The sequence below is a fragment of the Pithys albifrons genome, chromosome 4 (assembly GCF_047495875.1).
Source record: "Pithys albifrons albifrons isolate INPA30051 chromosome 4, PitAlb_v1, whole genome shotgun sequence".
Taxonomy (NCBI): Eukaryota; Metazoa; Chordata; class Aves; order Passeriformes; family Thamnophilidae; genus Pithys; species Pithys albifrons.
In genome coordinates, this window is record NC_092461.1 from 92,826,461 (window position 1) to 92,844,125 (window position 17,665).

At 36.2% G+C, this 17,665-nt stretch overlaps 1 protein-coding gene across 2 annotated transcripts in view; it reads right to left on the reverse strand.

Annotated features, from left to right (window-relative positions):
- GABBR2 (gamma-aminobutyric acid type B receptor subunit 2) overlaps positions 1 to 17,665 on the reverse strand; it is a 482,477-nt gene that overhangs the window by 132,007 nt on the left and 332,805 nt on the right. For both annotated transcript variants that reach the window (XM_071555005.1, XM_071555006.1), the window contains exon 13: positions 5,091 to 5,213. In XM_071555005.1, the coding sequence (XP_071411106.1) occupies positions 5,091 to 5,213 (123 nt within the window). The remainder of the gene's footprint in view (positions 1 to 5,090; positions 5,214 to 17,665) is intronic.

The following is a 17,665-nucleotide window of genomic DNA, read 5'->3' on the forward strand; positions in this document are numbered from 1 at the left end:
TCAAGTCTTACTTGATCTGTGGCATGCATTTACTCTTGAGTCTCAAATATGATAGTCTTAATACTCTCTAGACCACCCAGAAGGATTTAACTCTACAGCATCCTCTTTAGCTTCTCTTTAAGAGGCTTTCTCAGTTTAGTGTTGTTCCCTTTCATGAAGCTGAGTACTGTCCCACTGATCTTTTTTGGGTGTTGCTTCTTCAAAGCTATGAAAACTAAGAATGATATATTTGCAGCTCCAGAAAACTCCTTCAGATATGAAGACTTTTGAACAGATTCTGTATACTATTGAGAATGAAATCAAGGGTTAATTCTCTGTCTGTGGGTTCTCTAATCTGTTGAATTGCAAAGAATTACCACTCCTAAATGAGCTAGTCTGAACAGCACATTTATCCAGTTTACATAGCCATTTTTTTGCTACTGCAATATTTATGACTCCCTCAACATATCAGTTAAAGCTGACCTTCTGGCTTTCTGGTTAGTAATATATATCCAACAGCATAGTTATACATTTGGAATGCATGGGAATTCTGTCTCACTCACAGAAATTATTAGTATGGTAATTTGAATTGACTTTAACATTCTGCACTACTCTGACACCAGCATGGTGTACTCAATCTTTCCTGAATATCAGTATTTTTGTTATTGCAATTTGCTCATATAAGGTTAGGTATTCTCAGTTTCCTCACTTTACATCCATATCAATGCTAGAAGCCCAAAAAGGATAGTTCTCATTTATCTGTCTTTCTCTTCTGTATCACTTTTTCTCCATTTCACATTTATTTCCATCCCAAGACAATTCAGTGTGAAACCTTAAATATTGGTATTCCAGATACCAGAATGCAGTTAACTTTTAAATATTAATAATATTATCATAAGAATGCATAAGAGAAGACATCACAGAGATAACTACAGAACTGGTACTAAGATGTCAAGGAATGGAAAGGCTGTTGCCCTGGACTAACAGGTTTTAAAATCCTACAAGAAATACTGGCATCCAGTATGCAAGGTACTACTTTTACTAATCTAACACTAATGCAGAGTCTTTTTACCTTGGGACTTATAAAATCTAATCCACCTCCCCTAGCATCTTATTTATTCAACACTATCAACACCTTCCAAGGCCACCAACACTCAATGTGTTTCATAGCTATTTGTGCTGGGAGAAATAAGCCAGTCAGGGGCTTTCAAGCTAAACTGCAGTGTAAAAGAGTTATTACACCACTGCATTATGAGCAGGAGGCGAGTGTGACTGTATGTCTACGTACAGAAACTTTGATTTGTACTAAGTACCTAAATGAATTGTGATATGGATATTGCACAGACTCCACTTTGTAAAGCATTTTCCTATTTCAGACTATGGTTTCAGTCCAATGCAGCTGAGCAATTGAAATTAGAGCAAGCTTGTTTCCTAAGTATTTTTTGTCTCGTGGCTGGATTCTCTTCATCTAAAAGTAAAGCTCCCCTGAAGTGGGTAGTTTAAATTGTCTGTCTTTGGACAAAGGGATAAACTCATTCTGTGACCCTTCTCTTAGGGGAGACACTAACAGAATCTCTCCTCTGCATAGCTGGCTGTTTCCATCAAATCTGTTGCAGTGCTGTGTCCTTAAGAGCTGTTACCTGCTCCATCTGTCAGATTTGACAGAAACAGGTAAAGTTTGTTAGACAGCAGGACAAACTGTGCAGAGCACCCTTGCACATAAATATGGCCTTTTTAAACCAGGACAAAATCCAGATGGTTGGAAAAAGATGCTAGAGCCTTGCTATTGGGGCAAAGCTTTTACATGGTTAATACACAGAAGCCCTGTATTTTCCTATGGCATGTTGAGCCCAAGAACCCAGCCAGCAAGACAGAGAGGAAGGATGCCCTCCAGTTCACATGACTGGGAGAAATTTAGTCTGGCAGAAACCTAGATGAGATCTGATCATAACCGCAGAACACTTTGATTATGACAAAAAAGGTGAATTAGGATGAAAAAAGCAAATTTCTAGTTCAATCTAGAAAGAACCTTGTGAGAAAAAAAAGTGATTGGTCTCTCTACTGGTCTGAAAAATTATCAAAAGAAGAAATGTTATAGCCAGTGAAAATAGGAAAACAGATGAATAGAGGTAACAATATGGATGAATACCCATTTTTTGCACTCTTGCTTGAAGTTGAGAAGCACTTTTTGTCAGCGAAGATTTTGCATTATGTGAAAATCAAGCTTAGAGTAGTCTATGAAATGTACATAGGTGCAGTTCTTCTGCAGGAGATCTTTAACCTGATTGTTTTTATCCAGCCATTTTATTATCTATATATCATATACCATAAACTGTTCACCCTAGTGATGACTGGAGCATCTGGATGCTTTATAGTTCAGTCTTTAAAACTTTTAACATGGTGTCTTATGGCAGCCATAGATGTGCTTTTCATAAAGGAACCATACATTTGGAATTAGGATGACAGAGACCAGACTGAAAACTGACAGACCCAACATCCCACGTGATTTCTGCCTTCTTAAGGGCCAGAGAGTCTCCACAAAAGCCTTCACTTCCCTTTGTATTTTTAGATTTAGAGCACCCATCCTTGGCTTTTAAGGCATGGATTGCTTGGACTTTCCAAACAACTCCAGAAAAGAAGCCTGGATGTTTTTAAGTTCTGGATTTAAGACATTTTAAAAAGTTCTGGATAATTTACTGCTCTTCAGTCATTGAAACACAAACTATTTTGTGAATAATGGCAAACAGCAAAGGACAGAGCCAGTTTTTAGGCTTCTTGTCTTGGTTACTTTGACTGATGTGTTTCTGAAGATGCAGCTAAGAGGACCACCCAACAGTATCCAAATGAAGAACTATCATGTAGGAAGCTGGTGAGTATTCATAAACAGCACTCAAATGGTTCATTAGCTAGAATGACTGATTGCATTCATAACTTTGGAGCCTACATTACGTCTTTATCACTTCAATTAGCTTCAACTGAGAGAAATAACCCCTTTGAAATTATTCTACAGAAGCAAGTGGGCCAAGGAATATATGCTACACAAAATTCCAACACAATATTCCTGAAATGAAACAGAAACTTGACTCCAGTAGTGTTTACTATGTGGTAAGAACTTTTCAAACACAGAAGAGATAATACCTGCTCCATAAAACTCAACTAAATAATTCATCATTGCACTTAAATCCCCTAAAATATATGATGTTTATGATAATAATAATAATAGCAGCAGCAGCAAAGACATTTCTCATTTGCTTCTACTAACAAGTTTTTTAGACCTGAAGAGGTGTGCTTCAGGAAAGCAAACTGCAGTTCACCTCAAACATGTTTTATGCACATACAGTATTTTAATGACTTACTTGCATAATACTGTTATTTCCTTCCCACCCCAAATGCATTAGCTTAAACAATATTCTGCACAACTTATAGTAATAGCTAAGAGCTATAGCAGTATATTCACGTTGATTCTATGCTGAGTGCTTAGAATATTAAACATTCTAAAATTAAACATTCGAAATATTAAACATGGGATTACATAGTTTGCAGAGAATTTCAGTTCTGTTACAAAATTCAGGCAACCCGTGTGCAGCCTTGTGACTTAGACAGACCAGAAGGTGGAACAAACACACTACATTTTTACTGTTATACATTACATGATCAAAGAATATACACTGAAAAGTATATGCAATCACTTAATACTGCAGTAAACATTATTTCCAAAATATATAGTATTTATGGTTTGATAACTTCACAGTTACTGCTGCTGTCTACAGACATTTCAATTAAGTGATTCTAATAATTCTAGATCTCAGGACCCTTAGTTATAGTTAAAGTAAAAAGTAAAATTCCTTCTAACAGCATTATTTCAATTGGATTTTATGACTAATCGTCATAATATGTTTGGTTTTCCATGAGCAGATAAACTGTTAACAATACTGACAAATGAAATATCAGTTGCAATGCAGTTGGAACCAAATGAAGTAAACAAGGCTCTCAACAAGCTGCTATAGCTTCAAGCTACACAGTCACAGAGCAGAAGCATCTCAAGACAAATTTCAGTTAAATTTTCCAGTTTTTATTGGAAACCCTATTAATATGGGAAGTCTTTAAAAAAAAAGTTAAAATCTAGGGAATGACTGAGAAGTATCTTTTCACACTCTAAAATGATTTCTTGAAAAGTATCCCTTGCAGTTTTGGAGGCATTGTTCTAAGGAATTTTCTACAAATTATAATAAAATAAAAAGTAAAATCTCCTAACAAAATTCCAGAGCTACACTGCAAAATAAGAACAAAGTAAAAGCAATGGAGTAAAATAGCATATCTTTCCTTGCAAATGTTAACATTAGAAGAGAAAACTACTACTTTTTCTTACTAATTGCCAAGCACAATCCAGTTTTCAGATGTCACCAGTTTCTATGTTGGAGACAATAACCTCTCAAACACTGCTTATCTACATACAGATAGACTTTTTTTTTCCTATTTCTGCATTGTTGCTACCCTGTTTCTTGCTGTCAGTTTGTCCAGAAAGCTCCACCTCAGTTCCATTTCCAGAAACCAACTAGAAAGCTGAAAAATGTGTACAGTTGGCATTAAGTTGTTACTTCCACCCTATCAAAATCACAAGTGTGACCTTTCTGGGAATGACATTAAAATAGGAACAATCAGTATGGGTGTATGCACATAAAATTACTAAAAATAAATATAGTGGTAGGTAACATAATTCCCTACCATCTCTACAAAGAATGCTGTCTAAGCAGTGACCTCTCTTGCACTTATCTTGAATGAGCTCTTACTGAAATCCACTAATGGGTTCTGATAATCTATTATTTATTGCTACAAACTCTAATAGAGAGCCTTAGCAGAGAACTCTCTGGTGTTTACAATCTTTCCAAATAAAGTCTCTCGCAAGTGACAGAAATGTGGCACCTTCAACTACAGATACAATTTCTTTTGGTTGCAGTTATTTCATTTCTGTTTGGTTTTTTAAAAAAGAACACTTCCTCCCCCAGAATACACAGTTTGATTTTGCTTTCATATAACCTAGTGCATCTTAGCTTGGTCTTATGGAAATACTGATGTGCAACCATAAATACTACTTGGGCTTGAGGACATACCTCCATGTTATACTTTTCCACTGTCCTCCTCAAAGGATCCACAACCTGCCAGCAAATCAGGATGCAAAGATCAATCAGTAGCATCCCGCCAACTATCCCCAGTAGCTTCTGGTCTTTAATGATCTGGAGAGACAAAAAAGAAAAAAAGAAAAAAAGAAAAAAGAAGCAGGGAGATTCCCATGAGCCATAGATAGATCCCTGTACAGCTTTATTCCTATATAGGGAGGAAAATACAGGTTGCTAATGACAAAGGTTTTTAACAGTGAACAAAGAAAAGTTTCAGAAATATAGAAAGATGAAAGCTAGATGTCATAGATTGCTTTACTTCATTTCATCATTATTAGAAGTATCTAAAGTGCTTTCCAATTTCTAAAAAGAAATTGGGAGGACCCTTAAATATTAATATTGAAGTCCAGGTTTAATATTAACTCCTGTAAAATGAGGAAAATATATTTTAGGGAGCTACTATTGTGTCTATGTATGCAAATGTGGAAAAGTGTTCACCACACCTCTTAGAGAAGCAGCACTTGAGATAGCTTTCTCTAATTTTCCATGGATTTTAGGTTCAAAAAAGAAAAACAACAGTTGCTGATAAAAATAACAAGCCAAATCATGTATTACAATGTTGTATAGCTGCATGCAATCCCTATCACACAGCAATCCCAATCAAATAGCAACACCAAAAAATATATTGCAAGTACATTCTTTCAGTTGCAAAGTTGTAAGCATGTTGAAATACCAGGCTTAAATAAAATTTTTATCAGTGCTCTTGAACCTATGTTCATGGTTTTTGAATTAATATATACCTCTTTTACTAATGAAGACTCATCCAGTAGTCAAAAGGTATTGCCAAATGCTTTAACACTGACAAACCCATGTAATTTTTCCCATTTTTTTTCTCTGAATCAGTGGCATAATGCAAATGAAATATTCAAAAATGTTAAGCCTGTGAAGCTTAATAAAGTTGTGATTATTTCAGTTCAATTTGCTGAAATTGTTAGGATTTTGAAAATGCTTTACGAAGCCAGAAGTGTCAGCTAATACAGGTAATGTTAGCATTCCTGCCTAGACAAAATTGTATTTGCATTGAATTCTTATCAAGGTTAAGGAAATGATAAAGAGGAATAAAATCTGAAATAATGTAAGAACTTTAGAAAGTTTGGGTTTCATACAGTTTGGTGTGATACAATATTTTGAAAGATGGCTCTGAAACATTGTGCACTGCTTTTTGTTGATCTGCGAGTTTATAGATAATTTGGAGTAACTAAATTAGCAACCAGAATGAGTTAAAAAACTTGATACATTATTTTCATTTCCTGAGACCAGTTATTTAAATCCATCATCATAAAGGACTGGAAAATGATGCTTCCCACAGGTTTGCAGCAGTAATGGAGCAGCACATCCACCTCAGCAGAGATAGCACAGGCATGTCTGGAGAGGGATGATGAAGGAGAAGAGTGCAAATTTCATTGTGGTACTTCTTGCTGCTGAATGGCTTGGCAAAAACTTTTCAAGGAAAAAGTGCTTTGGTGGGATGTGCAGGGGGAGGAAGACTGTTGAAATGTGCTTCCTTATTAAGCTAAAATGAAAGCAGGTATTAAGCAAAGATTCCCAGATGCAGCTTGGTCCCTTGTCTTTTTTAGGAAACCAGAACTATGTGCAACTTTTTAGTTGTTTACTAACTGGCAACCAAAGCTGAAAAGGGTCAGGTTACCCCCTGTAAAAAAGCCCAAGCATTTTTTAAACTATTTTCTAGTGTCTCTAAACAGGTTGTGAGTGAAACATATCTAGTGCTGACCCTAGTATGAATGGATACATGGAACAGAAAAACCATGGGGAGTCAAGTCTAAAAAGAATTTGAGTTTAGATGAAATCGAGACACCTCAACTCAGATTTCTTTTCCTTCCTCTTAAATGGCTATGGAATTTATTGTATTGGCATATTTTTGTTGGTCTTTCTTTTTAACTGATGAGGTTTATTTTACTGAACCTGACTGTTGAACTATTACTTGTCTAGCTTTTCTCTGTAGCCAGTGGGCAGGGACAGAAGCCTTTAAAGGACAATTCACCCCACCTATCTTGAGTACAATTTAGGATCAGAAAAATTACTGTTCTGAATCATGTTCCTCCCTTCCTCACTCCCCACACCCCAAGAGGACGTGAAGACAATTAACTTCAGCTAAAAATAAGCATTTGAGAAAATTAATGCCATGTGAAAAGCATCTGCCAGAAATGTCTCCCTGTGCTCTGCTAAACCAAAAAGATTCCTTAAAAAAACCCCCAAAACATCTTATCTTTCTAATGAAAATAGTGAACACTTTAGCTGCAGATTTACTAACACCTGGCAATATTAATTAAACTGGTACAGCAATGTCAGAAGCAAGAGTGAAAGGGTATTATTAAAAGCAGTAATACTGATAATACATTCACAGAATCAAAATAAATCACTTGCTATTCATGACTACATTGCTAACCACTCCTCCTTGCTCTTGTACATCTTTCTTTCATTCACATCTGACCTTGCACTACTGTCAGTATTTCAGTCCACATGTAAGTTTGATAACCTTTTTTTGGACAAGTAGTTAAGAGAATAAATAAAATTAGAGTTACATCAAACAGTGGAGCTCTTCCTTGGATACCACTTGGAGCAATTTTTCCTGCATTACTCTCTGAATGGTCCTTTTCTGGACAGAAGGGGAGAGTTATTTAACAGCAGCTGTCACTGGCAGTGGGTATTATTCATCCCTTACTACTTCTGCCAGACAGCCAGGAGGAAGGCAAGCAAAAGAAAGCCCATAAGATAACCTGAGAGAGTGACCTGCATTACTGTAATGAGCTCTGTAAAACACTGGGGTACTGGTGCTGTGAGCAAGGTGAGAAGGCTGAATGCAGGGCGCCAAGGCTGAATGCAGGGCGCCCAGGGCTGCCTCACACACCCATCATAGTGCTGGTCTGTTCTTGGCAAAATCATTGCTGGAATACAGCTCTGAAGCAGAACTGTCCACCAGAATGCCAGCTTTCAGAATGAGACATTGGACTTCAATTATTTTTCATTTCTGCCAGTGATTAGCAGCTTGTCCTAACATAAATTTGCTCTGAAAAATGCTGCTGGTACATCACTAGCAGCATTTTAAAAGGCTTGCTGATTTCCTCCCTCCACCCTCAGGAAGCCCAGCTTTCCCTCTCCCCAGCCATCTCTCCCACCCCCAGCACTCCTTAAGTTCAGTACATTCACTCCTTGGGAAACACCAGATGCACTGAAGGAGTCTTGACTCAGATCTTGTGAATCCAACAAATTCTCCGTCTGACAAAAGAAAATCACAAGCAACAGATTCCTCACAATCAAATGTATCATTCCTCTTTAAGAGGAAGGTTCTTATTTTTTTCTCTCTTCATTTTTCTTCTAGCATACAATAAATCAGCCTTTGGAGAAGTGAACAGTAGCTAATAGAATCCATTTTTGCAAGTGCTTCTGAATCCTTGCTGAAGCCAAGCTCTCACACAGCAGCAGCTGTGAGTCATATTTTCTACCATCTGTGATTGGATAGGTGAATCTGTCTCATCCTGGCAGATCTGCCCACTGTTATAAATGCCATTGCTACCAGTCTGGACTATATAGCTGGATATGAAGCTCTCTGTCTTCAAAACAAATTCATTCAGTACAGAAACGGATAGGCCATTTTCTTCTCAGCAACGTCACTCTCTGAGCAAATCAAAATTGTTCTGAAAACTTGTACCATGAAGACAGGTCAGAGTCCTAACTTTCCACAGACCTTGCAGTCTGATCACAGGAGATATAAAATCTGTCTAAAGCTCTGGGATAAAGTTTCTGTTCCTGGAAACTCTTGAGGATTTTCTAGAAGTATCACAGGCTGTACTACCTGCTACAGTAACTTCAACTATACATTTGGTTATTATTTCATAGACCTTTTGTGGGGCTTTTTTTCCATTGTTTCATTTGCTTTCTAAAGCACACCCATTGTGCCCTGAAGGACCTCGTCAGCAATTTGTTTTATGGGATCACCTGACAATTTGGCAAATAACAGTAATTAAACATTAGGCTTGTTTTTATAGTTAAGGTAAAACTTTTTATTATTTCTTCCCTTATTAAAAATGAACTCTGTAAATGTATATAACATAGACTTAAAGTTGAACTCCATTTTAAACCAAGAAAATGAGTCTTGCATATGAAGACTTATCCTTTTCTCCAGGATGGAACATCAGTGTTGTACTGAGTTCCACAAATAAGTTTTCAGCATGGACTGAAGAATAGTTTACTCTTGTCTTTTTTTCAGAGTTAGTTTCTTTGTTACCAGGAACTTCACCTCCCTTTGTCAGAATAAAATATCTTTAAATTTAAAGGAAGATCTGCCAGGTAAATCTTTATGGTTTGGTTGATTGGTTGGGTTTTTAATTGAATTCATAGAAGCATAACCAGACTGGGAATATTGTTTCATCTATTCATATGTTTGATATAAATATATATATTTTCTTTTTCATTTAAAATGTAGGGATTTTTCTGTTTAAGAAGGTCATTCTGGTTTCTCTTATGTAGATCAGCCCCTTCTAGTCTAGCTGACAGATCTGTCCCCTGCCTTCTGGCACTAGCTGGATAAACACTTAATGGCATTAATTAACTTTTTTTCAGTTGTTTCTTCCCCAGACTCAAGGGATGGAATCTATAGAGAAAAACCCCTCTTTAAAGGATCCCTCTGTGAAGCTTCCTGGACCTTACTCTATTAAATGAACAGCACTGACAGCAATTATAAAACCCCTCAGAAATCTGAAACCATATATTCCTCTTCCTGGTACATACAGAAATCATGCTGATAGGAGTCCTCCCTTTGAACTGGAGGGGAAAGAGAAAAAATTGTAAGAGTTTAGGGGGCAAAAAATTATGAAGTCTTAAAGGCTGGGAAAGGGACCATAAAACCACTCTTGAACTTGCCCTCAGGATACTTTCTCTACTAAATAAACTACCCTTTCATTTCTCTCAGTATGATTAATAGACACCTTTGGGGTGCTCCCCTGCATTAAGTGGGTCAACACAAGTGGGATGGTGCCATGAGGTTGGTGATGCAGAGTCAGTGGTAGGTGGGAGAACTTTGCTATCTGTGGGCTGAGAGATACCTGAGTTATTAAAGCCATTAATATTTTAGAGAACTATACTGTAATAAATTCTTAATTTCTATTGTCTAATGGAATGAGAAAAAAGGACTATTGAAAACACATTATGCATTGTTTCAAATAACTCCATAATGTTTTTTTCAACAGCTATTATGAGTATTTCCTATAATAGATTCTATGATTAGTATTGGGAACACTTCACGCTGCAATTACATTAGTTTTAATAAGTGAATGCTAACATTTTAGAAAGCATGTTTCATAGTAGCAAGGGTTTTTGACCAGTAAATCACTGGGAGTAAAAGGCAAAGTTTTACTATCTTACAGGTATTTTGATTAATTTGATAGAAGATTTGGGTATCTACTTATAAATAAAAAAATACATTTCTGTTTCCTGTGAGGATCTATTGTGACCCTTGTAGTCTAAGAATTTGATGACTTTTTCTGTTTTCCAGGATAGCGGAGTGTGTATTTAACTCTTGATAATAATTGACAATTGGATATGATCAAAAAGCTTGGGTCTGAGAATTAAATAGCTACAGTTACAAGCCTGCTAAAGTGCATATTTCTAAAATGTGCCCTCTTTGCTGGCTCATGTTTAGGATAATTGCATAATTGGTCAGACTCATCTTTTCAATAATGGTATTTCAAATGTGGCTGTGTTGACTCTATGCCTTGCTGCCAAGAGAAGCTATCTGATCAGAGGACACCACTCCTCTTTTCCAACTCATATAAAAGAAAGTAGGAACATCCTAGTGGCAATGCTCCCTAGTGGAAGTAGAAGATGGAAACTTTACAGATGTTAGAGAAGGCGAGGGATTCGGTGGTGGGTTTAAAAAAGTTATAAAAATCCTCATTTTTGAAAGTCTGAGCCTGAGTTAGAACTATAATACATGAGAAAATTGGAGAAGTGACTGTTTTACTAAAATTGCTAATCCAACCATAACTAGCCCACAGAGTGACATAACGTGGCTATTTTTCACAAAACTCTTTTCAAAAGACAAAAATAATGAAAAAAAGTTTAAAAATTGCACTAAAGAAATGAGACAAAATTAGAACCAACCATTCTTACTGAATGGTGCTTTGGAGAGCAGTCTTACAAACAATCCTGAGCAGTGTGTTAAATTCTGCTCACTACCATAAGTAAAGCAAGACATGCTGCCTTGAGAGAACCACACATCTCATCAACACAGCAGATCAAATTCACCTTTGAGAGAAATGCACCTGTTGAGCCCAACATCACATGGATGAAAAGGGTGAAGGAATTTCTACGAGAGCTGTGGATTCTGTTTACTGTTAAAAGGAATCCCAATCTTCAGGGGGAAAAAAGTGCATAAAGGATTTGAACGTTCTAGAAGAAATGCTCTGATTTTATTAGAGATAACATAAAAACACCTAGACTTTAATATTTTCCTTAATGAAAAATTCTGTGGGAAAGCATATTACATTGTTACCAAATAGCTGGGAACATCAATGCACTTGATTACATTTACAACCCAAATTCAAGCTATTCAGGAAAAAATTGCCTCATACTGTATAGCGATACGTTCTGTATTTCTCTGTCATCCATTAGCCTCATAACACATAGAAATTATGGTTGTAGTACCATTTATGAGCAGTTACATTTCACACAGAGTTTCCATTGTTTTTGTCACTACTGAGGTTTAGCCTTATCAAACTGTACCATGCAGAAATTTACATACATAAATTACTTCAAAAGCAGATTTTTCTCCTAGATGTACAGTTCATTAGCTCAGTTTCTCTCTGTGACAGGAGCTTGAGATTTAGCTCCTTGATCCATATTTATATGAATGTAAATTTTAGAAATGTGATTCCATTGTTCCTTGGTTGGCATTTTTGGCTGATCAGCTCTTACAAAAATCAGGATGCTTATTTTACATCTAAAAACGTCTTCTAGGATTACACTGACTATTTTTGCAGCTTTGGGTTTACAGTTAATAGTTGTAGCTATTTGGGGGAAAAATAATTTGGTTTCCGCTTATATCACTTTAGGAAGTACTGTATCTGTATATTAATAACCCATGAGGCCATACTTGAATAATTTACACACTGCACTGGAAGTATCATAGATTACTTTGTCCAGTTGCAAATATTCATGATGAGAAAAAAAAAATCCTAAACATAAGCAGATTTCAAACTGTTGTCTTATTTCTTACTCAGAGACTGAACAATAGCACTGAACATTTCTTTAGGTATCCATACGCTGGTTCTTCAGCAGATGGTCCTTAATAGATTGTTGTACTGTTGGTATGGTTACCCAAAGCAAATTTTTAGATCCTGACACATCTTGTCTTCAGACTCATGATCTCTGATATATATTTAGTAGAATACATGTGTATCCTAGGGGAAATCCATCATATAGCTTTTTTTTATACATACAAAAAGCCCCAGCTAGATTGAATAAAAATGTCTTGGGAAAGTATAAATATTTACAGTCTGAAAACTGACCTGTTATAGCAGTAGTTATAGAAAGAACTATTGGATAACATGAACTACATTTATGCCAATACAGAGCTACATCTACAAAGGCTTTAAGTGAATAAATGAGACATGGCCTGTGAGGTTCTGACCTAAACCCTCAATATAATCTGGAGAACTTGACTTCAACTATTTTTAAATTATTAAGATAATGGGTAACTTTTTCTAAACCTCTCTAGCACTTTTGTGAGAAAAATTATAGATTGTAAAAAATTCTAAATTCCACAAGTGACTCAAAAAACTTATAGAAAATTTATTACTAGAGATTACACTCATTCTATAAACTTTCTCACAGAGGTTTTCATATGAAGGGTGGAGATTGCAATCAACAGAGATAGTTGTGAGGAGAAGGCAGCAGCACATAAGCTGATAACAATGTACCCTCCACCTGCTTTCTTATCTCTATTTCCCTCCCTCCCCAGGGACACTGTGCAACTGCAGGAACTGGCACTTTCCCGCAGCTGGCACCACACAGGGTTAGAGCACACAGCCAGCTGCTGCCCACCTTGACCTGAGGGATCAGGACCAGAGGCTGCTCAGAGTAATCCATGCTCCCTGCTCTCCATAAAGAGCCTGGATGGTCTCTTACTCCTTCCAGTTTATCATGTGCCTTTTTATGAGCCATTAGATATACAAATTATGGAGGTGGAGTGGCCAGGTCTGTGTTCAACATGGAGTGGGAAGGCAATGAGCTAAAATTTTGAGAATTCCTGCTCTGTTTCACTCAGGTAATAAATTTGCTTCTCAGAAGCAATGGAAAAGAAATTTCTGAAAACTACACTCAGAGAGATTTCTAAAGCATAACAAATAATTCTGAAAGTAATGTTTTTCTTCATTTGGCACTTAACTGTCTTATACATGAGACCATCTTTCTCAAAACACCTACTGCCTTTTTCATTATGCCTTTTTTCTGGTTTAAGTGAAAAAGACTGTAACAGAAAACTGTCTCTTTTATTACACAGTCCTATTGCATGCCCAGAGCATGCCAGAGTTTGCTCCATGACAGTGGCATTATGTGGGAAACTAAGGCTGTACTGGTGTCCTGATAATGTATATGGGGGAAGAAATGTACACTGTAAGCTGTAGTTTTTCAACTACTGACACTACATAAAACTTTTAACATTTTCATGAGGCCATTCTTCATAAAGAAAATGAAAAGAAAGAGAATTCCATTATATATAGAGATGCATGCATCAGCAAAAGGAACTTTTACATGTTTGCACACCTCATCAGCTTGAGTGAAAAGAGTCACTGGTAGCTATCATGAGCTGTACAACTGTATAACAGGAAGACAAGGAACATATTTTACCCATAGGTTTAATAGGTACATAGTAATAGAAAAAAGAAAAGTGAAATTCTAAAATCCTATATTCAGATTTCATGCTCTGCCCACACTTCTTGTGCAATCATTTTGGCAAGTTCTCATTTCAACTTTTTTCTTGCCTCTTACTCCTTTTTCATTCCTACGTTCCTTTTCTCAGTCTATGTTCCTCCATTTCATGCCTGTCATCCTGCCTCTAAATTTCAATCTTAATTTAATTTTAAATCAAACCTAGTGCCTCAATTAGTTTGCTACTTAAATACCAAACTCAGGCTCTACATGCCATCATACCCAGCTCTCTTGATCTGTTTTTACAGCCCTTCCTGTCATTACTGGCTTCCAAACAGTTTAACTTCAGGGAAATTTTAATCCAAATTCAGTTTCCCTCTTCAATATCTTCTCCTGCTATATAATTCTAAGCTTTTTCCCTATTCTTTTTATCTGGACAGGTTTCCTGTTGAAGCCCTTTGCAGCAAACCTGACTTCTCATCTTCAGCTTTCTTCCTGCTCCCAGCCACTTGGCCCTGCAATTCCCTTGCAGTGCCAGCATTCCTTCCCCATCCTAGTGTAAACAATGTAGCCTTTACAATCTTCTACCCATCTTTGTAAAGCATGAAGACCACAGCTCTCTTCAGTAGTCTTTTAAGGACCTAGCAGGCCAATGTATAAAAATCAGTTTCCCAGATGGCAGCCTGATAGGCACAGCTAAGTCAGGTTAGATTGAGGAATCATTTTTCTCATTGTGGCTGGTTGTAGCTTTCTTACTCTGTGGTAGTTTCAATACAGAGAAAACCTTATGAATTATCATGAAGGAGTAGTATAATGTTGGCAAAACTATAGCAGCACAAGCCTTAAGAAAAGATGCTGATATATATCCCTTGTGTAACTATATTCTGCATTTATCTTGTAACAACTTTGTCAGCATAAAGGGATATGTCACCAGAAGTCTACAGTGGTAGTAATACCTGAGTACAATGATAATATTTTAAATGATAATTAAACATAAAACATATGTACTCTAATGGCATAGTTAAAGAATTAAGTCCAAATAGACAAAGCCAGAATGTACTATGTAAAGGATAAGTTTATCAGAGCAAGGTCAACGGAGATACATTGTACTTTCAAATAGCAACTGCAGCAAAGCAACATTGTGACCTAGATCATCATCGTGCTTTATTGTAGCCATCCAGAAATGGCCAAATGCTTGTCTTTGTAGGAGCAGAATATATAAAACTTACAGAGGCTTTAAATACCACCACTGTGAATTTCCTTCTATTCTGGTATTTATCAAAAGTGGATGGGCTTTATTTGGCATGCAGGAGTTGTGCAGGAGCAGTCATTATGCAGTACTGCTTTAACACCCCCGAAAACACAAGGCACTGAAGTTCCCATCAAAACAGACAACTTGTCATCCTTCTAAATTTTACCAGAAGGACTGGTTTCTTCAAGTGGTTCAGCTAGCTAAAGCTTCCCCAGGACATCACATGCTCTCCTGCCACTGACATTCTCCTCTCTCTCCTCTTGTCTGCTGCCAGCCCTCTTTCTGCCAAGGGAAATATAAAAGCAATCCCCACCTCTCATCGAGCAGAAGATATTCTGCTGCCCAAAACAACAGAAAGGAGATGTATCAAAATCAGAATTGCACCTAAATTATAACTATTACAGTTATTTTTACTTCTAATTCTATTCCACTTTCCATTATCTCTATTAACCTTTTCAAAACTCAAAAATTATGTATTTCTCCCTACCGATTTTGTCATTTCCATTTGACAAAAATTGATTCCCTTGCACCCCTCTGTTTCTGGTCCAGCTAAAATTAATGCATTTTTAATTTGCTTCCTTTGAGCCCTAGCAAGATCAAAGATGGTAACTGAGCTCTGGGAATTTTGCAAATTTTTTCCATTAGTAGTCTGATAGCAGAAGGAGTGTATTCTTAATTTTATTGTTCATTATTTCCAAATAAAAGGAGAGAAGTGTAAATAGATGAAAATACAAGATTTTGAAAGCTTTACAAGCAGTAATAAGAATCCTTAACTAGTCCCAAACACTCTAAATCCTTTAGTTCCACTCTACATTGCACTACAATGGAGCCACAGTGTATTATTATTTAAAATTCTGTATATTTTCTCACAATGAGAAAGAAATCCACTCATCTCTTCACAAAGCCATGTAGTACACTTCAGATAAGTGTCCAATTAATGTAAGTAATCAAGCTTGCCCTATCTGATGAAGACAAATAGATTTTCTCATCATATTTTTCTCTCCCTTACTTACTGCTTACTTTCATGAAATGATTTAACCAATACTTTGAAAAGCTGCGCCAGATTCTTCCACACTGTGAAGAAATTTCACTGTTGGAAAAAATTCTCCTGATGAAAATATTGAGGATGACAGGGAAAAGTTGTATGCCTAAATGCCATATGGATTTTACTGCTATATTTCTATACAGGTAAATGAAGTGATCACATATTGATAAGATTCACAGTACTCAAATAATTTTGGAACTCTATATTCCTCTGATTGTAACACCAGTCTACTCTATCATGGCACTGGTAATTAAAAACACATTAATGTACTTTTTCATGCTGCACTACTTGTTTTTATTTGTCAGTTTAAATATTGTTTGTGAAAATTTCTGTGCAACCACAGATAGAAGGTACCTCTTCAGAAAACGGAAATGTCATTCTTGTAAGACATTAGTGAAGAATACCATGTTTTTCAGTCAAGTCCTAAAACCAGTTTTATCTGTCCTGGCAAATCAAAGACAGATAATGTATGACTAGTAAGTATTTATCATGGATAGCTAATTTGTTTTACATTAAGAAAACTGTTGCCTTTTATGATTCATGCTTGTGCTTCAGAGTGGGATATCCAAATAAAGCATGCTTTAAAGTTTATACAACAAAATGTATTATTTACTTAATTCCGGAATATTGAATAAGGTGCCTTAATAGCCTTGACATTTCCAGTATCACTCAGAGCAAAGCAGCTCATTGGTCAGCATCCAGATATGTCAAAATTTATCTCCCTTATACTGGTTGGTGTCTTTTTAACTGATCTTAAATAATTTTTAACATCCAGCTGTGCATAAACAATTGCAATTTGCAGTTATTGATGGGCCCGTTGAAGAACAGGGATAATACAGAATTTGAGGATTATGTTTAATTAATAGACAGTGAAATTTAATATTGAGGAGTAACTTGAAGATCTAAAATGAAAAGTTTAAAAAAAGCAATTCCTTAGTGACAGTCCATTGGAGTACCTGTTTGTTCCTATTAAATTTATGTATTGTAAAAATCATAAAATTTTGAAGATAATAAATGTTATTAAGTAAATGTTTTTATGTTAGACAGAATTAGTGTAACTTCACTAATTCACAAAGAATTGTACCAGTATAGCTGAAAACATACTTGCAATATAAAATTTTATTTTTCAGGAAAGTAAAATACTGGCTCGTCTTTGGCTAAAAACATTAATATAGGAAGGATAAGATCCTTGACAAATATACATATAGAGATGACTGTGGTAGCATAAACTGATATATTACAGTGGGCTCTTTGCACAGGTGCAGAAAGGGTGCTTTCCAGTTCCCTCCATCTGGAGTATCCCCTTTCTAGTACAGAATTTTTTTA